The sequence below is a fragment of the Enoplosus armatus genome, chromosome 15 (assembly GCF_043641665.1).
Source record: "Enoplosus armatus isolate fEnoArm2 chromosome 15, fEnoArm2.hap1, whole genome shotgun sequence".
Taxonomy (NCBI): Eukaryota; Metazoa; Chordata; class Actinopteri; order Centrarchiformes; family Enoplosidae; genus Enoplosus; species Enoplosus armatus.
Window position 1 is genome coordinate 11,113,772 of NC_092194.1, and position 24,344 is coordinate 11,138,115.

General features: G+C 42.6%; 3 protein-coding genes across 4 annotated transcripts; 1 reads left to right on the forward strand and 2 right to left on the reverse strand.

Moving 5' to 3' along the window:
• The first annotated feature begins 57 nt into the window (after positions 1-57).
• lrr1 (leucine rich repeat protein 1) lies at positions 58-4,206 on the forward strand. 2 transcript variants are annotated; one of them, XM_070920382.1, is made up of 5 exons: positions 58-469; positions 1,524-1,622; positions 2,411-2,663; positions 2,851-3,325; positions 3,422-4,206. In XM_070920382.1, exons 1-5 carry the CDS (start codon positions 287-289, stop codon positions 3,675-3,677), a joined length of 1,266 nt encoding a protein of 421 aa, XP_070776483.1. In that variant the 5' UTR covers positions 58-286; the 3' UTR covers positions 3,678-4,206. The 2 variants fall into 2 exon arrangements, with proteins under 2 accessions (XP_070776483.1, XP_070776484.1); XM_070920383.1 differs by lacking the exon at positions 1,524-1,622.
• Positions 4,207-4,406: 200 nt separating this feature from the next.
• dnaaf2 (dynein axonemal assembly factor 2) lies at positions 4,407-6,726 on the reverse strand. Its single transcript, XM_070920381.1, has 2 exons — positions 4,876-6,726; positions 4,407-4,805 (listed from the first exon to the last, which is right to left on the reverse strand). The coding sequence occupies exons 1-2, from the start codon at positions 6,724-6,726 to the stop codon at positions 4,407-4,409; spliced, it is 2,250 nt and encodes a 749-aa protein (XP_070776482.1).
• Positions 6,727-8,955: 2,229 nt separating this feature from the next.
• Positions 8,956-12,703, reverse strand: LOC139297407 (Krueppel-like factor 11). Its single transcript, XM_070920056.1, has 4 exons — positions 12,541-12,703; positions 11,403-11,681; positions 10,011-10,977; positions 8,956-9,762 (listed from the first exon to the last, which is right to left on the reverse strand). The coding sequence occupies exons 1-4, from the start codon at positions 12,577-12,579 to the stop codon at positions 9,461-9,463; spliced, it is 1,587 nt and encodes a 528-aa protein (XP_070776157.1). The 5' UTR covers positions 12,580-12,703; the 3' UTR covers positions 8,956-9,460.
• Between the last annotated feature and the right edge of the window lie 11,641 nt (positions 12,704-24,344).

The following is a 24,344-nucleotide window of genomic DNA, read 5'->3' on the forward strand; positions in this document are numbered from 1 at the left end:
GCTTACAGTTTGTCAAGATACTGTCAAGCTAACCGCAGTTGCCCAGCAGAGGCTGAGTCTACCGGCTGTAGAGTGTCTGAGACAGCCGCTCAGATGCAGTTGCTGCTCCGTAGAGACGCTGCTCTGTTGTTGACATCCATAACGAGCGCGGATGTGTGTTGCGGCACTACTTACTAGCTAGCCTTACTTTTTTTTCGCGGAAGTTTTCTCTCTGGTATGCATTCAGACCCTTAGTCCTCTCTGAACCGGCGTTAAGCCGGACTTCTGTCGTTACAATTTGGCTGCGATGAAGCTGCAGTGTGATGTCGAGGTGGTGAATCGGATGCTCCCCTCGTTTGGTATGAAAAGTCGGGGGAAGGGGACGAGAGCGGTGCTCTCCATCGGAAAACATTTGGACAAGACGAGTCAACGCAGCAACATCTACATGATGATCTGCACATCCAAAGACAGAGCAGGCTCAAAGTACAAGGTCAGGGCCTGTTGTTATTGTTGCTTTGTCTGTCCTCTACTGTACTAACTACTGTACTGCTGTTGGTTGTTAAAGCTGGAGTTGCTTTCCTTCAGAGTGTGGCCTCCAAATTAGCCTGATTGCGAAATACCTGTAATTATATAGGGTTTCAATTAAGTTGATTTAATTCAAATTTAGTTCAGGGTATTTTAAGTCACTCAGAGAGTAATTCAAAGCCAGCTAAAGTCTGAAAACAGTAGAGTATCAAACCATACCCATCATACACAGACACAAGAACAGTAGGTTAAACAATGGCTGCATATTAAATATAACGTGAAATCTAGTTCCTAAAACAGGCAGGTGTATTGGACAGTCTATAGTGTATTAAATGACAGTTTCTGTTACATTTATTGTCCACAAGTCGATAAATGTTTGTCATATTGAGGATCTGTTTATCTTTCAGACACCCACCCATCCATCCAGGCAGCAGACTGGAGCCTATCCCAGCATGCATTTGTGCCAGACTGTCTTTTTTTAAATGGAAAGATTAACTTGAATAAACCCTTTGGTTGACTTTAAGAGCAATGTTTGTATTTACAAAGACGTAAGAAGGATAAGGAAAGTCAAGAAGCATTAAGTCATGAAACCTTTCCATATTGTTACTGACCTGCTGGATCAGACGTTTACACGTTAACATCAACTCAAGAGAACTAATATATCCCTTTCCCTCTTTCCTTGGTGTTATATGTTTGTAGTGCTGTATGATTTATGTTTGAGTTAATGTACTAGTGTTGTGACTGTTCTTTGTACAGTTTGATGCACAATATGCTTCATTGTCCTCTTAACAGCATGGACAGTAGACGCTGCTTTGAATGTATAGGTCACATTGTGACAAAGCATTTTTACATGCTACAGTCCTCTCAGCAGACAGAAAATGAGTGCTCATGTTATTTGTTTGTCCTGTCTACACTTGTTGAGACAGTGAATCGCTCTTGGTCGAATGATGACGCATACCCGCCTCAGTGTTGTGAAATGTATTTTTCCATCACTGACATTTGCCAACTTTCTCTTTCAGCTAAAAGACAACATAGAGAAGTTCTTCACTTGGTTTGTGGAGGAAGGCAAGGCCACTGTGAGACTGAAGGAACCTTCAGTTGACATTTGTTTGAGCAAGGTACGACGTCCAACATGGTACAGTTTGAGTATAAAGGTGTTCATAATAATGACTGGGTGTTTTTTTTTCCCACAAGATCTTCAGGTTTATGATGAAGTAACTTCATTATTATTTCCTTGAAAAAATGTGTCACATGAGACTCAGAAACGAGAGTCAAGCTGTATCCTCATTGATCAGCCAGACAGACTCATACTGTTGTTGTGACTGCAGCTGATGCCCGAACAGACACCATAACAGCCTCATTGTTTCCAGCTGCTGTAAAGCCCTCCTGGCTGTGTTGAGGCTGTGGTGACCTTTCACCTAAATTCTAACAGTTCAGCCCGTCCCGTTGACAGAAATGCACTCGCACACCCACAAACAGACCGACACTACGTTAGGCTGGGAAAACAGAAGCTCCCAAATTGTGAAAAATGGAAACCTACAGGGCCACAGTTTTATAAATGCCATGATACAATCACCAGAAACTACGGTCTAAAAATGTACCATAAATTTAAATGAACACCTCAATGTGTCTTTGGGTGATTTTTGATTGTACAGGTATTCACAAAATTGCGTCTAATCCCTGTACTTTACATCCTGAGTCACTCACATTTATATTCCCAGCAGCACAAAGTTCATCGTGTTCATTCAAAGGAAGTGTGTCAAGATATTCGAGGCCAGTGAATTTAGGTTAGATATTTCAAGGAACCCGGTCATACGCAACCACCTGAGAATATACTGTTCTTCTGCTGGTTCTGTTACCTATTAATCTATTCATCCACCTGTAACTTTATTTTATTGATTTGTAGGCTGATGCCAATAGCTTAAAGAACTTCCTCTCAGCCGCTCGTTTGGCAGACAGAGGAAGTGACACGAGCAGCCTTCCTCTCTCCACACTCACTCCGGTTCGTGCCAGAGACGTCGAGCAACCCAAGAAGAAGCTCACCATCGTCTCCAAGAAGGACTACCCCCTCACCTCCAGCTTCCCCTACACTCTGGAGCAGCTGCAGGTCTCCTACTGCAAGCTGTCGCGGGTGGACATGCGGATGCTCTCCCTTAAAGGTAGAGTGAGTCAATGAGGCTGAATACTGAAAGTAATATTTTGGGCTTTTGGCATTATGGAAAATGTAGGATCTTTTTCTTTTTTTGGACCGTCCTTTTTCAAATTTCTTTCTTTATGGGAGTTCAACACTAAATAGCTGGAGTACTCCTTTTAAGTGGTGGTATTTTTCTTTTTTTGTTTTTGCAGCTCTCCGCAAGCTAGACCTCAGCAACAACCACATCAAGAAACTCCCTGCCACTATCGGTGACCTCAGCTCTCTCTCTGAGCTCGTCCTCCATAACAACCACCTGGAAGCCTTCAGCGAGGCCCTCTGCCTGTCCACCCTGCAGCGGACCCTACAGCTCCTGGACCTCAGCCAGAATCGACTGCAGTCCCTCCCCGCTCAGTTCTGCCAGCTGAGAGAACTGGTGAACCTCAAACTGGACGACAATGAGCTTGTTTGTTTGCCGTTCCACGTCGGCCGACTCTCGAAGCTGAGGTTCCTGTCAGCGGCGCATAACCAGCTGGCTGTGTTGCCCGGTGACTTCCGTAAGCTGAGTCTAGAGAACCTGGACTTGTTTGGAAATCCATTTATCCAACCTAACCCTCTGGATCACACAATGAAACTCACATTCCCCCTTTCGCTTCAAGAGATGGCTTCCAGAGCTGTGGCCAACCTCAGGTTAGAACTAAACTCAGTGTATCTTACTGGATTTCCACCGTGGTTCAAGTTCTTACAGCAAACTCCTAATTGTATTCTTTCTCCTTTACCTCACAGGATACCGTACGGACCTCAACTCATCCCTGCCCACTTGTGTCGGGACCTCGAAGTAGCCAAGACCTGCGACTGCGGCAGCGTCTGTATCAGTTTCTACATCAAGACGGCGGTCAGCATGAACCTGCACCAAGTCTCTCACACGGTGGTCCTGGTGGACGACATGGGGGGCACAGATGCTCCGGTGCAGCAGCACTTCTGCTCCCTCTCCTGCTACTCTGAATTTTTAGACAACTCCCTCCAGAGAGGAATCAGATGAGGAAGAACAAACTCTGTATTTTGCAATAGTTTGCGAGCTATGAGACACTGCAGGAGGGTTTCTGACGAGACAACAACAAGAGGAATCTGCAGTGGTAGATATCTCAGTGCTCCACGCCTTTGAATGAAAGGAGAACATTGACTCTGTTAAGCTTTGTTTTTAAAAGTGCTTCAAGCTGCCTGTTTTACACTTACATTCAAATTCTAATGCACTTCCCACACATCAAAAATGGACTAAGAGCATGAACACCTTTTGTACCTGCTCCATCTGTAACTGAGTGGCACTGACTTTATGTAACTCGCAGCATACAGTGTCCTACGTTGTCTTTTCTGCCTCTTAGCTGCAGGTTCCCCTATTGACCTGCTTCTACTCAGCAGGGGAATAAAGAAATTAGATGAATTAGAGTTTTTCTCAGCACACAGTGCCTCAGGGTCCATGAGCGTTGGCTAAGGGGAGCTGGTTTTTACCATGCTAATGACCCACAATTTTTATATACATGTGAAAAATCCAATAAATAAATAAAAGTTTTCATTATGTTGCCCTAAGTAGTTTATTGTGGGACATTGATATTATTTATGCATCATTTTTGTTATGTATTTGAATTAAGTGACAGAAGAGAAAATATGAACATTTTAATATTACTGGACAGACTTTTCAACTGATATAACACTGCTGTAATACAAGAACCCCCCCCCCACACACACACACACACACACACACACACAGTACTCAGTCCAGCTCATACATCAGGGAGTTTTGAAAGATGAACCCAGCAGATGTGGAATGATCGCTGATGACCTTTTCGTTTCCATCTTTATCAATTTCCCTGAATAACGCAGGCGGTGGCTTGTTGTTGTGCTCCGGCAGGTCATCTTCCTCCCTCGCCTCCGGCTGTCCTGAGCCTGCGCCGAGATCCTCAGGGAAGAGGGTGACCCTGTCACCTGAACCTCCTCTGCTCAACTTGGTCGCTTCATCTGTTGCAGGCGTCTTGCTGGACTCGTCAGTCCTCTGGGAAATGCAGCAATCCTTTGTGTTGTTCTGACTTTGAGTGAAGGCTGGGGTGGAAGACACAGTAGTCTGGGATTCCTCACTGGATCCGTGATGTAGAAATGCAGTTTCTGTTTCCACCTGGAACGGAAAAATACAAGTTAACAGCAGCTTTGTTTAATCACACGCACTGTGTCAAACTTAATCTCACCTTCGGGTTTCCATCTAGAGACTCTTTGGTCTCTCCAGTCTCCCCTTTAATGTCTGAAGTCTTCATTTTGGGTGTTGACTCCAAACAAGAGTTCAGAGTTACTTCTCCCTCTTCTCCTTTGTAACTTGAATATTCTGCAGTGATTAAAACAGGCTGGTTTTCTGTTTCAGGTGGAGCCACACATGAGGTTTTTTTCTCTGCAGAAACTTCAATGCATTGGTCAACAGTGTCACACCAAAAACTTGTTTCACCAGAATCCTTTTGCTCTGCTGCTCTGTCACATTCATCTTTACTTATTCCCGTATCTTCATGTTGCTGCCTTTCCTGGGGGTTAAGTGTTCCAACTTCTTTCTTATTTTCCTGCTTCTGCTCCTTTAATTTTTCCTCCACACTTTTTTGGCCTTTTCTTATCTGCTTTTTCCATTTTGCCTCCTCCTCACCAATTTCCTGTTCTTCACTATTTTCCCCTTCCCTCTCCTGCTTTCTCCCTTTTTCCTTCTCACTCACTACCCTTTCCTGTCCCACTATACCTTTGTGGCCTTCCCCCATCTGCTCCTCTTCTTTCTCTTGACCTCTTTCTTCCTCTTCTTCACCGTTCTCTACCAGTGTCTTATGCCTCAAATCCTCCTCGACAATGTCTCTTTCCTCCTCACTTTTCTGGCCTTCCCTCTCCTCCTCCAATTTATCCTCTTCCACCTCACTCGTCTCCTCCTGCCTCTCACAATCACTAACACTCATCTGAGGAGGTCCTACAGCAAAATCAAAAGCTTCATTAGAAGGAAGAACAGGCAGTGTGACTGTAAGCTGTCCTTTCTGTTTGTTGAACTTGGCCTCCCCTTGATCTTCGTCCACAGGGTAGGCTAAGGGCAGCTCCAGTCTGTAGGCTGGTTTCTTGGTCTCCAGCAGCAGCCCTCCCTCTTTTACCTCAAGGCTGGCGTCTGCGACTGCCTTGAGAAGTGGCACGTCGATGGTAACCACTATCTCCTTAGGCCTGGGGCTTTGGGCTGAGTCTCTAGAACACCTGAAGTCCTGTAGATCAATAAAAGATCTATATTTTACTGTGTAGTTTGGCTTGGTTGGCCCTTCGGCTTTCTGAGGCTGGACCTGGATACTTTCAGGTTTCACATTGCTGCTGTTTTTTGTTGCAGGTGATCTTGTAGGCCTGGTTTGCGAGGATGTGCTTCTGTCATCTTGGTATAAGAATGCAAGAGGGTCAGGCTTCTCTGAGGGCTCCTTGGTTTTAAATCCAGGTATGGGTTTTCGGATGACACAAGGCTGCAGGGTGCCTTTGTATTTTGTACTCATCTCTCTCACATTGTTTTTATCCAGAGTCACTTTAAAAGTACTCTGGATTCCCTGTATGGCTGTGCTGTCCACCATATCCATGAATCTCTTGTTCTTGCTTGCAATGTGGAGAGTGTCGGGGTGGAAGATAACATCATAGACCATGATTTTGTTCCCCTTTGGATCTCTGTCTTCCCTCCCTGGGTGCAGACTGTGAGGCAGGGACCAGCACTGTCCTCTGCGGCCTTCCTCCGACACCCCCCATTTACTTCCAGGTTTTCCAATTTTGTCATTGGAACAGATATTGATAAAACACTTCTGCTTGCCGTTCACACTCGTCCTGAGAGCCCTAAATGGTTCCGGGTGGATAAATTCAACCGTGTTTCCCCTCTCCTGCTCCAAAAGTTTGATCTCCTCTTCATACCTTTTCTTATTCTCGGGATCTGCTAATTCTTGGGCGTAATCGCGCAGCATTTCTCTGAATTTCTCGTCTTTGAAAGCTTTTGTCAGCCTGTCGATTTCGTCCACTGTCATGTGTAGTTCCTCCAGTTTGTCTCCAACCTCCATGCTGATGATTATAAGGAGAAATATAGAGGCGGATGAAGTTAGCGGACGCAACCTGCCACACAACTTTCGTGAGCTAAACGTCCAAAAAAGGTTGGTCAGAAGCCAAGTTAGTTAAATTTAAACAGTGTTAAAGATGTCCTCGCCGAAGAATATGCAGAATTTGGTGTCGTTTTATGTCCATTTACAAGTGTTTTAGCTGTTTTAAGACCTCCAATTGTCAGCAAACCGTCCTAGTTGTGTTGATGTAACCATAGCAACAGCACGAGGCTCATTGGTGCAACAAGGAAACACTTCCCTCAGAAACATTGTTTTGATTAATAAATTAAACGAGTTTACGAAATAAATATAAAAATGTTTATCATTTAGGTTAACCAGAAGAAAATAAAATGATGGAGGGTAAAAACACACACCTGCAGTGGCTTAATTGATAACATTTTTTGGCAAGTACGTTTTTTGGCTGTGTGAATTGTAAGACCTTATATGTACAGGTGTTTGCCTTTCTAAATAGGCCATTTTCAGAGCAGACATTTTGACATGTTGGAAAACCGCGGGTGTTACAAAAGATGCTGTTGTTACAATCAAGTAATCCAGAAAAAATGACTGTGACAGTGAGGCAGCATACATAGTACCAGGATCCTGAAACTGAAGCAACTTAATGTCATTCATCCACGATTTATTTTATTATTTACACCTGCTTTTACTACTGTGACCTGTGGAAAAGACCCATCCAATGTCCAATCTAATGGATTTGCCACAGTTTATCTCAAAGACAATCAAAGCAAACATAATGTTATTATTTATTTAATTAATTCATACTCTCCATTGTTTAAGTATCCTTAAATGTATCTCCTTGATTAATACCATGAATGAGTTTTTAATGAAGGATAATGCAAAACTGGGCATTATTTTTTGAGACCACACTAGACAGCCCCTACATTAATTTTGGGTTGCTTATTTATTAGTGTAATTAAAGTCAAGGACAGAGGAACTAACTTTAAAATTAGATTTATGTTAATGGACTTTGGATAAATATAATTGGTCTTTTGACATTAGAAACACAAGAAAACACATGAATAAAATGAGTGACATTAACTCTTACTTTACACAATGGCATTTTTAATGACAGAAATTGAACTGTGATTTTATTTATCTTTTCAGTTCATATGCCTTTTAATGCATATGATATTATTACAAAATTATATTTAGTATATAAGTATATTTTGTACTGCAAACAAAATTTTCTTGCAGGTGAATAAGTTTAATAACAAGTAATATTGGCAAAGGACATACAAAAATGTACACAACCAAGGACCATTTTTTGGCGTGTGTAAATAATGAAATGACATGAATCCACCAGCAGATGTCGCTGTACACCAGAGCTCAGGTGGCACACAGCCAGTGTGTATGTCGGTCAGTAAGGCAAAGGGGCGGGTATGCGGGGAAGAGAAGTGATTGGTCGCACCCCCAACAGTTCATATTTCTCACTGTCTGATTGGAAGGGGTGCGCTGTTACTAGGTGTGGGACCACTGCTTATAAATGTGTGGGTGACAGAGAGAGAGAGGATGGAGGCAGCACCGAGTATCACTCTTTCTCCAGCAGCATCTTAATGGTTCCCTTTTTATTATTTACTTGATAAAATTTCCACTTGCATCATCCCGATTTCTCCAGTTTTCTCACACTCTGTTTAATTTATATGACCAGGGATTGTCTAGACTTTAAGAACAACTCTCTCCCGTCATTTGCCATTTGTAACCACTGACCACAAGAACAGGAGGTGTTTAGATTAGAAATTTTTGAATGAATAAAAGTCAGTGGTGTGTTATGCAAGAATCAAACAGCCCCCTCCGCCTCCTGGGTCTCATGTGAAAGACCAAGGCACACACAACACAAGGCAAACAAGTCTCTGTCTGTTTTGTCTGCAGCAACTCATCAAGCACTCTGGCTCTGAGCTAATGAACAGGACACCATGTCCCCAGATGGTCTCACCAAAGGAGCTTTTATAACACCAAAAAAAATTCATTCGCCAGAAGACCAAAAGAGGGCGTGGTGATGGTGGTGGGTGGGTGGGGGAGTCACAGTGTGACGCACGCAGGATGTGGGAAGGCACCACTCACAGCATTTCTGCATGAGACAGCCGGGAAAGATTGCTGACTATGCCGAGATCCCACACTTTTTCCAGGATTAGATATCAGAAAGGTCACAAAATGCACAAATAATGACTCATTTAATCTTGTGTTTATTACAAATATGTATTAAATAATATGAAAAGTTAGACAGGGAGATATAATCATAGTACTGATGATTAATATTCATATTTACATGGTTTTTCATGTTAACATTTTCCCCAAATATGACATAGTATTTCATAGTACAACAAACAATACATTCACATAGACATATACACATATATATATATATATATATATATATATATGTATATATAAAAAGTTTGTTGATCAAAAGTGTTGCAGGAGGGGTGGAGAAGGTGAAATGTATAAGACAAACTTCATACAAAGGCTTTGGCGAGAGTGCATACGTTATCAATGATATCAAAGTAAACAAAAAGAAACCTATAGAGAAAAATACACGTACAAATGAGCAGTAAAGAGGAAAAAACGAGTCCAGTGCATGTTTTTTCTTTCATTCCCATGAGTAAAATAGCAGCAGCCTTGTGTGCTTGGCTGCTCCCTGTGGCATCTTGGGAGTGGCTAAGATGGCAGCAGTGTTCATTGTCTACTTTGAGCCGGCAGGCACCAGCATGCTCAGTGTGGCAAGGCCAGGTTTTGAGGGAGGTGTTTTGCCAGCAGCCATTTTGTTCAGGCTCCGAACATCGGCCTGCCAGGAGGGAATTTTCTTTGTGGTCATGTGGCGGCGGGCGTGTTTGGTGAGGTGATCGCTGCGCATGAATCGCCGGTCACACACGGGACACACAAATTTCTTCTCACCAGTGTGTGTTCGCCTGTGGCGCGAGAGCTCGTCGGAGCGGGCGAACCTCTTATCACAGCCGTCCCAGCTGCAGCTGAAAGGCTTCTCACCTTAGAGAGAGAAACAGGAAGAGTAAGGAGTCAACAAGTGAGTCACATTGCAGTCATAAAAAAAAAACCTCACACGACACCATGCCGTGTCCGAGATATAACAATGAGCTCACTCTCTTCCCATCAAGAACAACAAGGTCAGGAATGTTTTACAAACAGGATGCAACACTCATCTGTGGTCACATTTTATTCCACATCCTCACGATTATCACCCAAACCAAACACTTCCATATGCAGTAAACCCTCACCTGTGTGTGTTCTTAGGTGAGCCTTGAGGTGTGAGCTCTTAAAATACGTCTTCCTGCAGCCTGGGAAGTTGCAGACATAGTTTCTCCTGCGGGAGAAGTCCATCTTTGTGGCTGGTGTGCCGCTGCTGGGTCCCGTTGGCACATACACAGGGGCCGGGGCCAGAGGTAGCAGCTTGGTGTTGCCCAGGGTCATGACAGTCTGAGGGCAGTGAGGGGCCTGAGAGACGGAGGACTGAGGGAGGACCAGCATCACAGTGCCCTGGGGCACCGCTGAGCCCACAATGAGAGACTGCTGGACAGGGGCGGCATTAGCTGAGGTGGGCTGGGGGAGGATGGATGCGGTGGCGGTCCGAATCCCATTACTGGACGTCTGAACTGCACTGGGGATGAAGGCTGAAATTATACCTGATTGGCTGCTGACAGGGAACATCTGGCAGATGATTTGAGGGCTGGTGACTGAAGGCGGGGACAGGGTTCTTGGAACAGGGGGAGTGGGTGGGCTGTTTTGCAGTTGGGTTTTGACAGGAGTTGGGGTGGGGGCACTGTCCAAACAGGGATTTGAGGGTCTGGCTTGCTGCTGTGTTTTTGAGGGGGGTTTTAATGTGGGTGTGAGAGGAGCAGGAGGAGACGGAGGTGTGCTTATCTGCTCAGTCTCTGTAATGCGCTGTTGCTGCTGGTAGACCATTGCAGCCGTTACGGTGTCTCTAGTTTTCTCTGGATTGGGGGCCACTGGAATGTGGTGTTGGCAGGGGGTGCTGTCTGCAGTGTGGCGGATGACGCTGGTCGCCATGGCTCTGCAGGGCTGTGGCAGAGGGGGAAGGGAGGGGGTCTTTTCTGCGATGGGTGCCAGAACAGGGTGATGAAGACCGGACCCACAGTATTGTGAGGACACAGCCAGGCCAGAGCTTGACTGGAGCGCAGTGCTGGAAGTCTCAACAAAGCTGGGGCTGTGGGGGGGGGTCATACACTGGGAAGAGAAGGAAGAGCAGAACATTAGAAGAATTAACTGCAATAACATGGAGCGTTTCTCTAGTTTTACGAGGGATAGTGTTTGCAGAGATAAGCATCACAGGTGGAAAGCAGAATAATGATGACTCTGAGCTATAAACTGTGATTTTTATGACCCTGCCTCTGAGAGCAGGAACTCTGTCTGAAGGTCAAGCCACTTTACTGTATCAAGGCTTTTCTTGCTGCAGCACCTCTCACCTGTCGGAAACCATGGTCGGCAGTTATCTTCACACATCGAAAGGCCACAAGGTTTAATGCAAACCTCGACTCTCGGGAATATGTTTACTAATCAAACATCTGTTATCTCAATGGTTTCATGGCTCTGTGTGATTTCAGTGCCTGATCCTAGCACGTTTGACCTGTACAGCACGATAAGTCACTTACCAGGGAGGAGAGGGACACGAAGTCCTTTGGGGGCTCTGGAAGTTCTGTCGGCAAGAGAGAGTCGCAGGAGTCTGAAGCCGGGGTGAGGGGTCGGGGCTTGCAGGGGTTTGGCCTGTTGCTGCCGAGGAAGTGGCTCTGGCCCCAAGAACTCATGCACACCAGCGCTTCAGCCGCCTCCAGGTCCGTATACTCCAGGCCACAGGTTCCACTAGAGACAGACTGCTCGCTGTCATGCCTCCTTCGCTTCACATAGGACCCACAATGATCCATGTACTCAGTCTGAAAGGAACATTAAATAAACTTCAGACAAAGGGAGCAAACTGAAAGTACTTCAGTGTTGCCACATCACTGGGCTATCGTGGTTATTTCCAACTGCATGACACGCTGTGTTGATTCAGCTTTTACTCAAATCTGATCATCTCACACATGCAAACAAAGGGAAGCTTTCTGTTCTATTAACCAGAATGGGAAATAAAAAAATCAATTTCCTGTTATCCTCTGCTCTGTCACTGTTCCTAAAATCTAAAGTTCCCGGACAAACTGCACAATACTGCCAATAAGAGAGGAGGGGTGTTGGTGACTACACCCCAGCCCAGCATGCACTGCCTTTGGCTCAGAGCCAGGACGCCTCCCATTGCCAAATATAGACCAAACAGTGACGTGCTGCCGAGATGAGCCATGTGAAATCCCCATAAAGCGGGTTTGCATCAGGAAGTGGGTTTATTACGTTACAACTTTATAAAACATTTTAACAGTAAACAAAGCATATTACTGATCCTCCACAGAAACTACATGAAACAATTTGTCGACATTGACAGGCTTCCGTACATGCTTAAATTACATTTCTATTTGAGATTATAACGTACATATATTGCCTTTTACAGACTGAATAACAAGCAAAACCTAAATAAATCTGTAATAAAAAAAAGTTTTGCATTTTGAGTTAATATAGTTGATTTGGCATCACCGGGACGCTGACGTGACACAAAATGATATTGACAAAATTGTACATAAATGTTGAATTTAGCTGATGACTTGGCTTGAGTAGTGAAATATCAAATCACTCAGTAAACAAGTGAATGTTACTTGACAGGAAAAGAAATAAGCTGAAGAAACAGTTAAAAAAAAACTATCTTACCCCGTTTGAGTCCATCTCTGTAAATTTTCGCGATGGCATTGGAGAGTAAAATATCTAAGTATCACTTTTTTGTTGTCAAAGCCAGTGTAGAACAAAGAGACGCAGGTTGCCAGTGATGCTGCCTGTACTTGGGTAGGGTTGAGGTCGTTTTTTTACTCTGACTGGCTCCCTTTTCTCTCAGCTGTGTGTGTAAAACATGGGGAGGCGAAAAAAAAAGAAAAACAAAACTCACAACACGCACCGGCGGGTGGCAACACTCGGCCAATCACAATGGAGTGTGTGCGGAGCTTGGGCCAATGGGAGAGCAGAGAGCGCGTGGACAGTGCGTGCTCGCTGGACGGTTGGAGGAAATAGGGTGCGTGGCCGTTGGTGGGCGTGGCCGTGAGAGTCAGCAGTGTCAGGGTAAACCCGATGAACTGCCATCCGCTAAAGTAGGCGAAAGGTCGATCCAGTCTATGCTGTGTTCACGGGGTGTGGGAATAACCTGCTGGAAACTACCTGACGGCTCGTTGCAACATTTTATAAGTCATCCAAAAAAGAAAATTATTTTATAACTGTACCATGCAGCATTGTAAATCAACTTTATAAATATATTTTGATAAAGATAAATTGCAATTATAGCCAAAGTGAAAGGCCTATGCATCAGCTAAGTGACAAAGAATCTAAACCAAATCTCTTTTTCTATACATAAGGCAAATTAATAATAACAGAGATATGGTCTGCTTTATTGTAGTTTCTGAAATTTCAAGGTTGAGACTATATTATATTGAGATGAGGGTACGCCTATTGATTTTATTCTTCAGAGCTTTTTGTGTCTTCTCAAATGTGGATTACAACTATATACGCTGCTAAATGTTTTGATTTGATTTGGCAGGACAGACTATCTACATTTTCTATGGGTATACAATTTATAGTGCCATTTTAGATCAAATGTTATCTAAAACGTCACAAATGTTCAATATCTTTTTTGATTATTTGTTCTATGAACACCAAGGATTGCAATTTTACATATATGGTGTATATATGGGTTTATGTGTAATTTCTTCTCCAGCTGCACAGTCTGTGAAGTTGCACTGTATTCTTTTAGATTTTTGAATAAAAAGAAGAATATAATTATTTATGGCCAACGGTCCAGGTAAAGTCAAAATGCAAAGGTTTAACTTTAGATGACTACAGGGGATAGTGTTTTGAAGAAGTGAGTTGAGTTTATAGTTTACACTTTGCAGCAACTCTCAAGGAAATATTAGGTCGCCTATGGTGACATTATCAACTTAAACTAAACTATACTTGATAATGTTTTACTCTATCAGAAATGGACATATTCCCCTTGACTTCCTTGAATTCCTTGCTGAAAATTGAAAAGATCCATCCAAAGAAACCTTGATCTTTCAAGCTCTATTGTCAACTTGAAGCGAGGGGGCCTAGAGGAGGATCATTTGTACCACGTTTCCCACAATCCTTGAATGCAACACCAGTGACAGATGAAGCGCAGGTTTCTGTCTTGTTTTTTGGAGCTTGTTTGTGCAGCTTTTTCACAGAAAAAACAGAAAAACAAGTGTTTAACTGTCATCACATGTCATAACACAAAGTCCTAAAAAGCTACAAAGTGAGTAAAAATGTTTTGTTTTACTCATTTTATCATTGTAGTCATTGTAACTATGTTACCAGTATAATCATTTATCAGTATCCCCTCAAAAACAGATATTTCAATATTTTTTTATATTGTTTTGTGGGTTCACAATAAATCAGGTCACTTATGAGAGGCCATCTATTAAACTCTATAAATAATACATAAGTTAGGCACCAATGAAAGTGGTGTACCCCACTCTTGGTCATGATCTTGACACTTGTTTTGACTGTGGGTGTAGCCACTATTTAAGGAATTCTGGGGTGGAGACAACCTCAGTGCCCCGTTTATATCCATATGGACCATGTTAGATTTTTTGATTTATATTGTCATTGTTGCATTTGCAGACAAATTACTAAAAGGCATTCAAGTCTGCAGATGCACTGCACTGAACCTCGCCCTGGGTGCAGAGAAAAGGATATTGTGCTTTGTTCACCTGATACTAAATATATGCTTTAAACTTTATTTAAATGTTAATGTATGTTGGGCTGCTTTTCCTGTGGCCTGTTGTCTGACAATTTCTATGAGATCATTCCCAAAAGTACATGTCAGAGAATTCAAACTGGTCTTGACCTACATTATGCTGTTACATCACCAGCTGCATTTGGACAAAGAAGGAATATGTCAGACGTCCCAATGAACTTGTGAACTTGAACTTGCTATAATATGAAAAAGGCACCAGTTTAATGATTTCAGAAATATTACCGTTTCAGTATAACCAGGATGCTTTGGTAAAAACAGTGGTAGGCCTATTGTCATTTTCATGAGCGTCAGACACGTGATATTTCATATTCTGTGTATCTTTCCTGCTTATATGCAAACAAACTTCATACCTTGTATGAAATTGGTAAATTGGAGTTAGTTTGCAGCTTGCCTGCAGCAGAAGGGAGTGTAGCAGGTGTGTTGGCCCAGCCTGGCAGCGCCTGGCTGCTATTGAAGGCCGTGCCTCAGTATGACTCACATAAGCATGACCTCAGGGAGCAATGAGGGCTTGGAGCTGTGGTAGTAAAGCTCCAGTGCCAGCAGTTAGCAAGAAGAGAGGGGAAGAGGGAGGAGTTATGGGGAAAACGAGTTCAACACAGGCATGACAGGCAGCCCGGGCCCAAGTACAGCAGCCTGTTTGTGATATAAGTGGGGCAGGCCGCTTCAACTTAGCTGGGGAATCTGGAAGAAAGGTTACGATGGCCCTATCTGGGCCTCCACATGCATACCTCCCCTCTCCAGCCAACTCCCCCAACTCAGGAACTCCAGGAGCAGACTCAAAATGGGAGGAGTTGCCCCAGCAGGGTTAAATATACCACCCAGGGGCTATATTTCACTAACAGCCCTGGAGCTCTGACAGGCAGCGACAGGCAGTGTCAATGACAAGAGTGTTACTTCCACAGGAAGTACATTCACTCAAAATGTAAAATGTTTTGAGATAACAGGTTTGACCAATCATCAACACATTGCTTATTATAATGTTTTGTTATTGATATGAATTTGAAAATATCCTTCAGATTGCTGAGAGGAGTAACATGAGGTCTTGAGTTGTTCATAAATTCCCATTGTTTCAAATTGTTCTACGTTCACATAAGAGCACATGTTCATAGCCTCAATTAATTTTGGACCACCTAAACTCACATTGAAGACTACAAATGTATGACGTTTTTGCAAAGATAGATGATAAAAATGGTTTTCAGGATTTATCCTGTTATTCATTTGTTAAGACAGCATACAGGAGAGAAACAAATGAAAAGCTTAGTGCAACAAAAGAAGGAATTCTTTGGTGTTGTGAAATACCTTCACTCTTGTCAACGAGTTTACATTTTTGTGTTTTAATGGAATGCAGAGCCAAAATGGATTTTGCAGATTATTGTTGAAGATGGTGCAGTCCATTTCTCTTATGCTTCTGAATGACTAGTTTTTTTGTTATTACTTTAAATGGTATGGTGATAATATTTTAAATTACAGAAATGAATGCTTATGTCATATAAATACCCAGAATGCTTTGTGAGCCCAGTTGAACTTGTGGAAAACACTGTCAGTCAGTTGCTCCTCCCCACCATCACTGCAAGCTGGCATCTGGGTGAAAGGACACAGCAAGTAAAGATACCCTAGGCTGTGTGGAAAACCTCTAAAAAAAGCATCCTCCATCTTTCCTTCCTGCTTTATGGCCCTCTGCTTGTTGCCCTCTTGATTGCTTTTTCAATTTCAGATAATATAGATAATAATTTCAGATGCAAATACTGGACTTGGACAGAAAAGAATAGAAAGATTCTTACTGCACCCTGTGTTTAAGTGTGATGGAGAAGCACATTATGGAAAAAAGACAATGTTTTATAGTTTTTTAAAATTTTATAGTAAAGGCATGTATGAATACCACCAAGTAACACAACAAGAAAAATAAGAGGGATAAAGAGGTAAATGTTGGACTTTTAGATCCATAATAACACACAATTCAATTACATACAAAACATTCAGATAATGTTGAAAAGGCTATGTGGAGAAATTTGATGGTCTTGTGGTCTTAAACAATCAGTGGAAGTATAGACTTTCATCAAGGATTGATAGATCCTATTGTAATTTTAATTTTGCAGCGAGCAATCCCTGTAATACTGAAGTAGGTCGATTTATAAAGAGCCTCAGATTATTAAACATGGACAATCTTCGGCATGGTTTCTGTCAAAGTACACTGAAAGTGGCATATTTACATGAAACACTGTCTCAGTACTATGAACTGCCATTGACCCCAGTGGTACGAAAGCACAACCACTCTGGCAGAGGGTTAGGGTAGGTTTGTATTTTTTACGTCTATTATGTGTGAAATTGAATTCAAAATATTCCTGATCACTTATTGCTGGAAAGAAGCAAACACAGAGATTTTTCATCAATGAAATAACTAAAATTTGTGTGTGCGTGTGTGTTATAGGTAGTAAATATTGCCTAACAACAAACCACACATGACCCGACGTTTGAGCCATCTCTTATAGTCAACGTTGCACTGAAAGATGCTTTGTGTACCACACAACACACGTGGCCCCACCCTCCCTGCTCCTACACATTACAATGGAGGGACAACAGGAATTCCTCTACAAGCACCTGGCTCCTGATTGGTCGGAATGAGATTCTAAAGCCAATCTGTTGCTAAGAGACATTGACTCTTGTGCTGTCTGTTGTCCTGGCAACATGAGGCAGGAGGCAGGTTTGAGGGCTCCCTGGAGGAGCTCCCCTGGAGGAGCTCCCCTGGAGACGGTCTGAGCATGTGTGGTGCCTAATAATGACGGCTTGGAAATCTGTGATATTATTAAATAACACACTTTGAATACTTTTCTGTCTGGTTGTCTAGGGAAAATGTTATTCTTCTGCAATGGCTCGCCATACAATGATCTAATGTGGCAAATTCACTTCACGTCTTAAATCGTTTCGTTAATTCCATCAGACAAAATATACATCTGCTATTGTGAAGCTCATTTTGTTGTATTGAGCAGAAAATGACACATATACTAAATATAAAACAATTTTTGTCAGAATCAACCAGAGTTTAGTATTTATAATATAATATTTTGTCAGCATCTGACAGCAGAGGGAAACACAACCAAAATCAAACTATATTTTATATTTATATTTTATTTTTATTTTTCTGTTTTTTGATTTAGATTTATTTTTTTTTTAGGGTTTTTTTATGTTACAATTTGTAATATGGGAAGAAACCGGAGCACCCGGAGTAAACCCCTGCCAACACGGGGAGTATAGAAGCACCAAACAGCAAAGCTTGAGGCTGGAAATCCAACACTGACCATTTCTGTGATGCCACAGTGTTAACCACTGAGCCGCCGTGTTGCCCTGGACGTTTCTCACAGCGGGCATTTTGACTCAAATGAGTCCTAAATGGAACACATAACTGCTATTATATGTCAAAATGCCCGCTGTGAGAAAGGTCTATTAATGGCATTCATCTTGAAGGAAGGACGTTTTCTAGTAACATCACTACCCTCCACCTGATCTGACCTACTACAAGTCAGGTGAGATGGAAGGTGTGACGGTTTGTGAACCCACTAAATTGTTTCCTTAAAGATGAATGCAGTATGCTTCGAGATGTTAAAAGAAGCAGGAGGCAGTGAAAAGGGGGAGATGGTCATTTAGTCATCGCAGCTGCTCATGAAGCACCGCTTGAAGGGCTTGGTTACAATTCTTCTCACTGCTGAAAGGAACCTGGCAACTGCGGACTTCTTTGGGGGAGAGTCAAGGTCAGAATTCAGATGGATTTTCAGATACTTCACAACAGCATCATCAAAAGATGTATTGTTTGATGCCATTGCCACCTCCAGTATCTTTTTAGGAGAGCTAATCTCCTGGAGAAGGTCTTTAATCACGGCTTTCGTGAGGTTTGTCATGCAGTCCTCACTTTTTCTTGCAAGAGAGCCAGTGATGTCGATCTCATCCCGCACCTTGTTTGACAGACGCTTGATGATGCCACTGAAGTCTACCGTCAGCGTGGATATTCTGGTTTTCAGAGGGGCCTTTTTGATGAGCCTACCGAGCAGAGAAGTGATGAAGGTTTCGGTCATACTCTCTGTTACAAGACATCTGGTGTCAATTGGCCCTGCTGAGACTCTCCCACCTGACTTTTCAGAGCCTGACACCTGACTGTGGGAAGGCGCTGGCCAACAGGCGTAGGAGACCAATGTATGCACAGGGGTTACTTCAGAAGATATGTCCTCTGGACCCACCTTTGCGACATTGCGTCTGATCAAATGCCGACTATCAACATGGAACCTGAGATTCAAGTCATCGCTATGATCACAATCATCATCACTGCAGAAGAATGCACATACTGCAGAATCATTTGCAGGTGATACCGGTCTTGAATAAGTGGGTGTTGTAGTCTGCCTGTCTCCGTCTTCAGCGGAATCCTGTGCAATGACGTTGACTTCTTCTGGTGGGGTCAGCATTGTTGTGATTAGGTCTTCGATGTCAGCTAGTGCACCAGAAACTTTCTCGCTGTGACTTGTTTTATTTGATGGCTTCTTCTCCATCCAGAGTTGCACCTGCTGCAGGAATTTTCCCACTGCGTCCTCTGTGATGACGTACAAAACTTCAGGAGATTGAAGGACCTCAGTAGTATCCACCTTCATCCCGAGCTGAGAGATGACAGAGTCCGAGAGACTTCTTCCCATTGAGACCAAGGGAATCTGATATGTCTGGCTACCCATCAGATGACCGTACACTTTATCGGTCAGTTCCTTGGAAAACCTCCGGATCTCGCCACTGGACATGATGTCTTCCCGTATTTTGCTGGATTGTGCTGCAGGTTTCTCTGGCAGGTTTAATTTATTAAACAAGCTGTCAACATCCTTTTTGATGGAATCAAAATCTAGTGGAGAAGACACTTTTCTCACACTGATCATTGTCGTCTTGCTGGTTGGACTGCTAGCTTCAGGTTTGGGACTTGGAGAATCTGGAATAGCTCCTGGTAAAATGTCTAAGTCATCCTCTTCTACCTCTGCTATGGTTTTAAGCTGAGGGGACCCTGAATCCAGTTTGAGACCCACAAGGTAGTCTGGGTCATAATGCCTGAACCTGTACTTCAGGTGTCCTATCATTTTTTTAAACTGTCTTCCGGCAAACTTGAGAAATTGGAAATCGATAACTACTTGGCGGCGCTTTTCTACAGGAGATGTGGACGATACGGCCATAAAGTCTACCACCTTAGAAAGTATTTTGTCCATGTTAAAATGAGGTAGCATTGTGAAACGCTTCTCACTGCTTCCGACTACACCTCCAGAGTCAGGATAATGCAGATCATTGATTATAGCTTCGACAATTTCAGACGCTGCACACTGAGCATTCAGTGATGTGCTGGCAGACGGGAGAGTATTTTTCGCCTCTTCTGCCTCTTCTGCGATGTCTGATGTCTCACCGGACCATGTGACGAGGATGTCGGTCACAGCTTTAGTCGCTGAGGGGACAGAGATCTCAGATTTTACACTCTGAGATGATTTACACCTCTCTGGTCCTTCTGTTTCCTCGATCTGTACTATAGCTTCAGAGCTTTCGAGTGTAGCAAGCTCTGTGCTTTTTGGCCGCCAACACAGTCCCAGGCACCTGGAGTTCAGCTTTCTCAAATGTCCTTTCAGACATTCGATAACATGAATAACCATGCGATGAAGAGACGCTGTGTCGGACACGGAGCTAGGGACAAAAACTGCAGGCTCTTCCGGCAAATCAGTGCTGCTGATGGCCACAGAGGCAACAGAGGAAACCTTCTGTGAAACTTCCCTCTCAACCAGTTCGGCCAGCTTTTCTGCACTTGGACATTTGTTCTCTGGGACGTGAAGAGCCACAGCAAAGCTACTGGAGAGGGCGCCTCCAAGTTGAGCTTTTAAGTTCTTCACAGCTGTACTTATATCAGCCTGACATGAACTTTCGCACAAGTGGTCCCTAAACACTGGGATGATATTTCTCAGGACAGCAGCAGAGAGTGACTGTATGATTTCTCTTAACATATCAGCCAGTGTAGCTTCTGTCTCTGAGTCCCAAGTCCCTGCAGCCAACATGCTCCACTGTGCTGCAGAGATTCTATCAAAGTGTTTATTTACGATGGGCAGAAGAGCCTCTGGTGTGATGAGGATAGTGTTGTCCATCTGGGATTCGGTTTGGTCAATTTTGGATAATTCTTTGTTCAAAAGGCTGCTTAGCTTTTTGTCTGCTTTAGTTTGTTTGAAACGTACTGGAAATTATTCAGTAATGTGTAGATTCTCACTATGGTCTGTGTAGATTCTCACTATGGTTTCTGACTGTGGTCTGGAAGTCACTTGTCTAGAGTAAAAACTAAATACTGAAGTCCACCACCTTATATACGCATCCAGGATTGTATGACGTCACACGGAATTTAGATCAAAGCACGTGTCAAAGAGAACACGCATCACAGCCACTTAAATGACTGATTGTCTCGCACACGCACGGACGGGTGACGGACGTGCGCGCGCATACTTACACGGACACGCGCGCGCATGCTTACACGGATACGCGCGCGCATGCTCACACGCACTGACATTTAATGAGCCACCAATTAATCATTCGCGAACCAGCATCGATCATCAAACAGTCAAAACAAAGACGCCAACAAACAAAAAAAGTTTTCTTTTCTTGGCAAATATGTGGAAATAAATTGGAAATAAATTCTCAAAATAAATCGAAGTGAATTGATCTCATGTGATCACTTATTATATTCATATTCCAAAATTAATAGAGTGTGAATTAAGGTATTTTCTTGTATCAGCATGCCTCTGGGCCTCTCCTCATAGGTGCCAGTACTGCCTATATAACGGTTACAGTATCATAATAATTTTATTGGAAATACAAAATTAGACTGGTAGCCAATGTTGTCACATCAATATCCCTGGCATAAATGAATTAAATGCTTTTAACGGAAGGCGGTACAGTTTGCGGACGACCTCACATGACGCACTGGCATTACTATAAACTCGAGACCCACACAGGAGTTGGAGTACTGGCTCATGATTTCGGTATCAAGAAGTGACCAGTGTCCAGTTTTCTGCTTTTTTTTTTACCAGACAAAATATAACCGACATTTTCTCGATCATTGTTTATTTCAGCGTATTTTGAAGTTGACAAGGACACATTTATACAAAAGTACGGAGCACAATACGGATCTTACAACTTGTACGCACAGGATATGAATCTTGTGCGCCAAAAATCATATTTCGCGACTTCAGGGTCTCTGTATTAATATCGTTTGTATTTTAGTCCCATTGTTATATAGAAATGTGTATCCCCTAATTGTAAGGTTGGATATATATTTATGTACAGTCTTGATAATAACAGAAAAAGGTTTGCACTGGTCTGTGTGACCAAATGGAATTTATTAAAGGCTAATTAGTCAAGAGTTATTGTTCTGAATTAAAAAAAAAAAATCATATATTGTAGGTTGTCATGGTCTGCCTACTGTACATGGAAAAGAGCATTAATGGATTCTTAGGTTCTTCTGTATTTAAGAGTCTGTCTTTAATAGTTTTTAACAGTAATTTGATCAATTCATTCTGTAATGCAGAAACTGATTAGAATATTACGTTTGGATCAATTCAATGGCAAATGCAGGTCTGATTGCTTGTAAACCTCATTGTGTTTATTCAGTGGGTTGTGACTGCTAAATGACAGTGGTCTCCACTCCACATCATATTCATGTAACTTCTCATTGCACTAGCAGTCTTTCAAAGTTCTACATAGTGCAAGCTGGAAGAACAGTAAAAGGTCATAGTTTAACTGTGTGGGTACAGTAGGTGTGTGAAATGATCATAGATGCTATTTTCAGTACCTACAGACTGAATCACAGAGGCACATATAAAAAGACATTTCATCCTGTTATGTCACCAAGTCCACACATGGCGAGTGAATAACTTCACAGCAGATTTTTTGCTTTGAAGAGTGGTTCTATAAAAGAATGGCATGAATCATAGAAAGACACACTGGAACATCCTGACTCAAACAGTGAGGACAATACAAACTTTTTTTTTTATCCCTGTTGAAAAGAATTTTAAGTTGCAAGTCTGTTTTGCTATATTTGCAAATAAAATTTAAAAAAAGAAAGCATACAACATTTTGCGATGGAGTGGATGATATGATTCCTGGAGATATATTAGAGAATTATTTGAGTACTTCTGTATATGACTTTGAATAAGACATTATCATTAAACTGCACGTGCAAATGTGTATCTGGACTCCAGCCTGATACCAGATATGGAACAGCATGTATCTCAGAGGTAACTTGAGAAGAATTACAGTGCTAAAGGAGGAATGTGTTTAGTTTTCTCAAAGTGCACAACTAGAGCTGCAACTGGAGCTGTACTTGGGATGTTTGAACAGCATCAAAGTAGGTCACTCGTGGTCTGGTCTGCCAAGGGTGCACTATGCTGTCATAAGTGTGCAATTTGACAGGCCAGAACGCAAAGTGGTGCAGGATTTAACCTCAGAAAAGTCACAGATGTCAAGCTCTCAACTGCAGTTAGATTAAATATGACTGAATATACTGTGGCTCTGTCCATCTAACAAAACAGTCTCAATACCATGCCAGTTTCTTTAGAGAAGTAGTTTTACAGTGATGTAGACTGGATGTCATGGTACACAGTCAGTGCAAAAACAGGTAACATCTATACAAAAACATAATTTAGCAGCAGTTAAAATGGTGAATCAACTTCATTTGAATCATTTACATTTCGCAACTCTACTCCAGCTACATATGTGACATGACACAGTGAATCAACTGTGGCCAGTTTATGAAAGCTGAATTCTCAGTGTTGTGTTAGTTGGTGTTGGTTTTTCCTGCAGAAAATTAAAAGATGCCAAGATCACTGAATGGCACAAGAAGGCCACGTTTCGTCAAAACACCCACAGATGAAAACAATCTCTGGGAAACACATCAGATTGTGATTTCTTATCATAATAAAAATCTTGTCCAAAAAAGTCTTGAAAAACATCAGACAAGTCCTCTCATACCATAAAAATACCATCACTCATGACACCAAGTTTTGTATTGGTGTCATGACTACACACTACACACACTACACACACACACACACACACACACACACACACACACACACAAATGTGTCCAGACAAACAAGCAAGCAAGCGGACAGATCAGCAGAGATTCAATGTTTGGCCTATACCCAAATTATTCCTTCACAATCACCACTCACTCAGTTGGAATCATTCAATTTCTGCCCAATTCCACTTTTTAAATGTAACATTTGAAAATATTGGTGATACATATGTTGGAGAAAAAAGAAAGACCATATAATTTTTTAGTAGTACAGTTTTGAGCCCGGACAGTTTCCTGAACTCACTCAGAGTCATCCATACAGAGGACAGATGCTGCATCTTGACACCAACTGTGGGTTTAAACGAGGACATCTCAGGAATAAACCAAAGAACAGAAAAAGAGAGACAGACCAGATGGCCTCGCACTTAAGGGCAACAGGGCAGCATGGCAACGTTGGCGTGGCTAGCTGGTTAAATTATAACTACATGAGCCTTCAGGCCTTTCTGTACCTGCACACCTGAGCCTTTAGAGACTGTCATCTTTTATGATGCTGCCTGCACAGCTATCAGACTGCTTTTGCAGCCCCATGTGCTGTAGGTGGTGCCATAATGAGTCCAACATCTGACAATTATG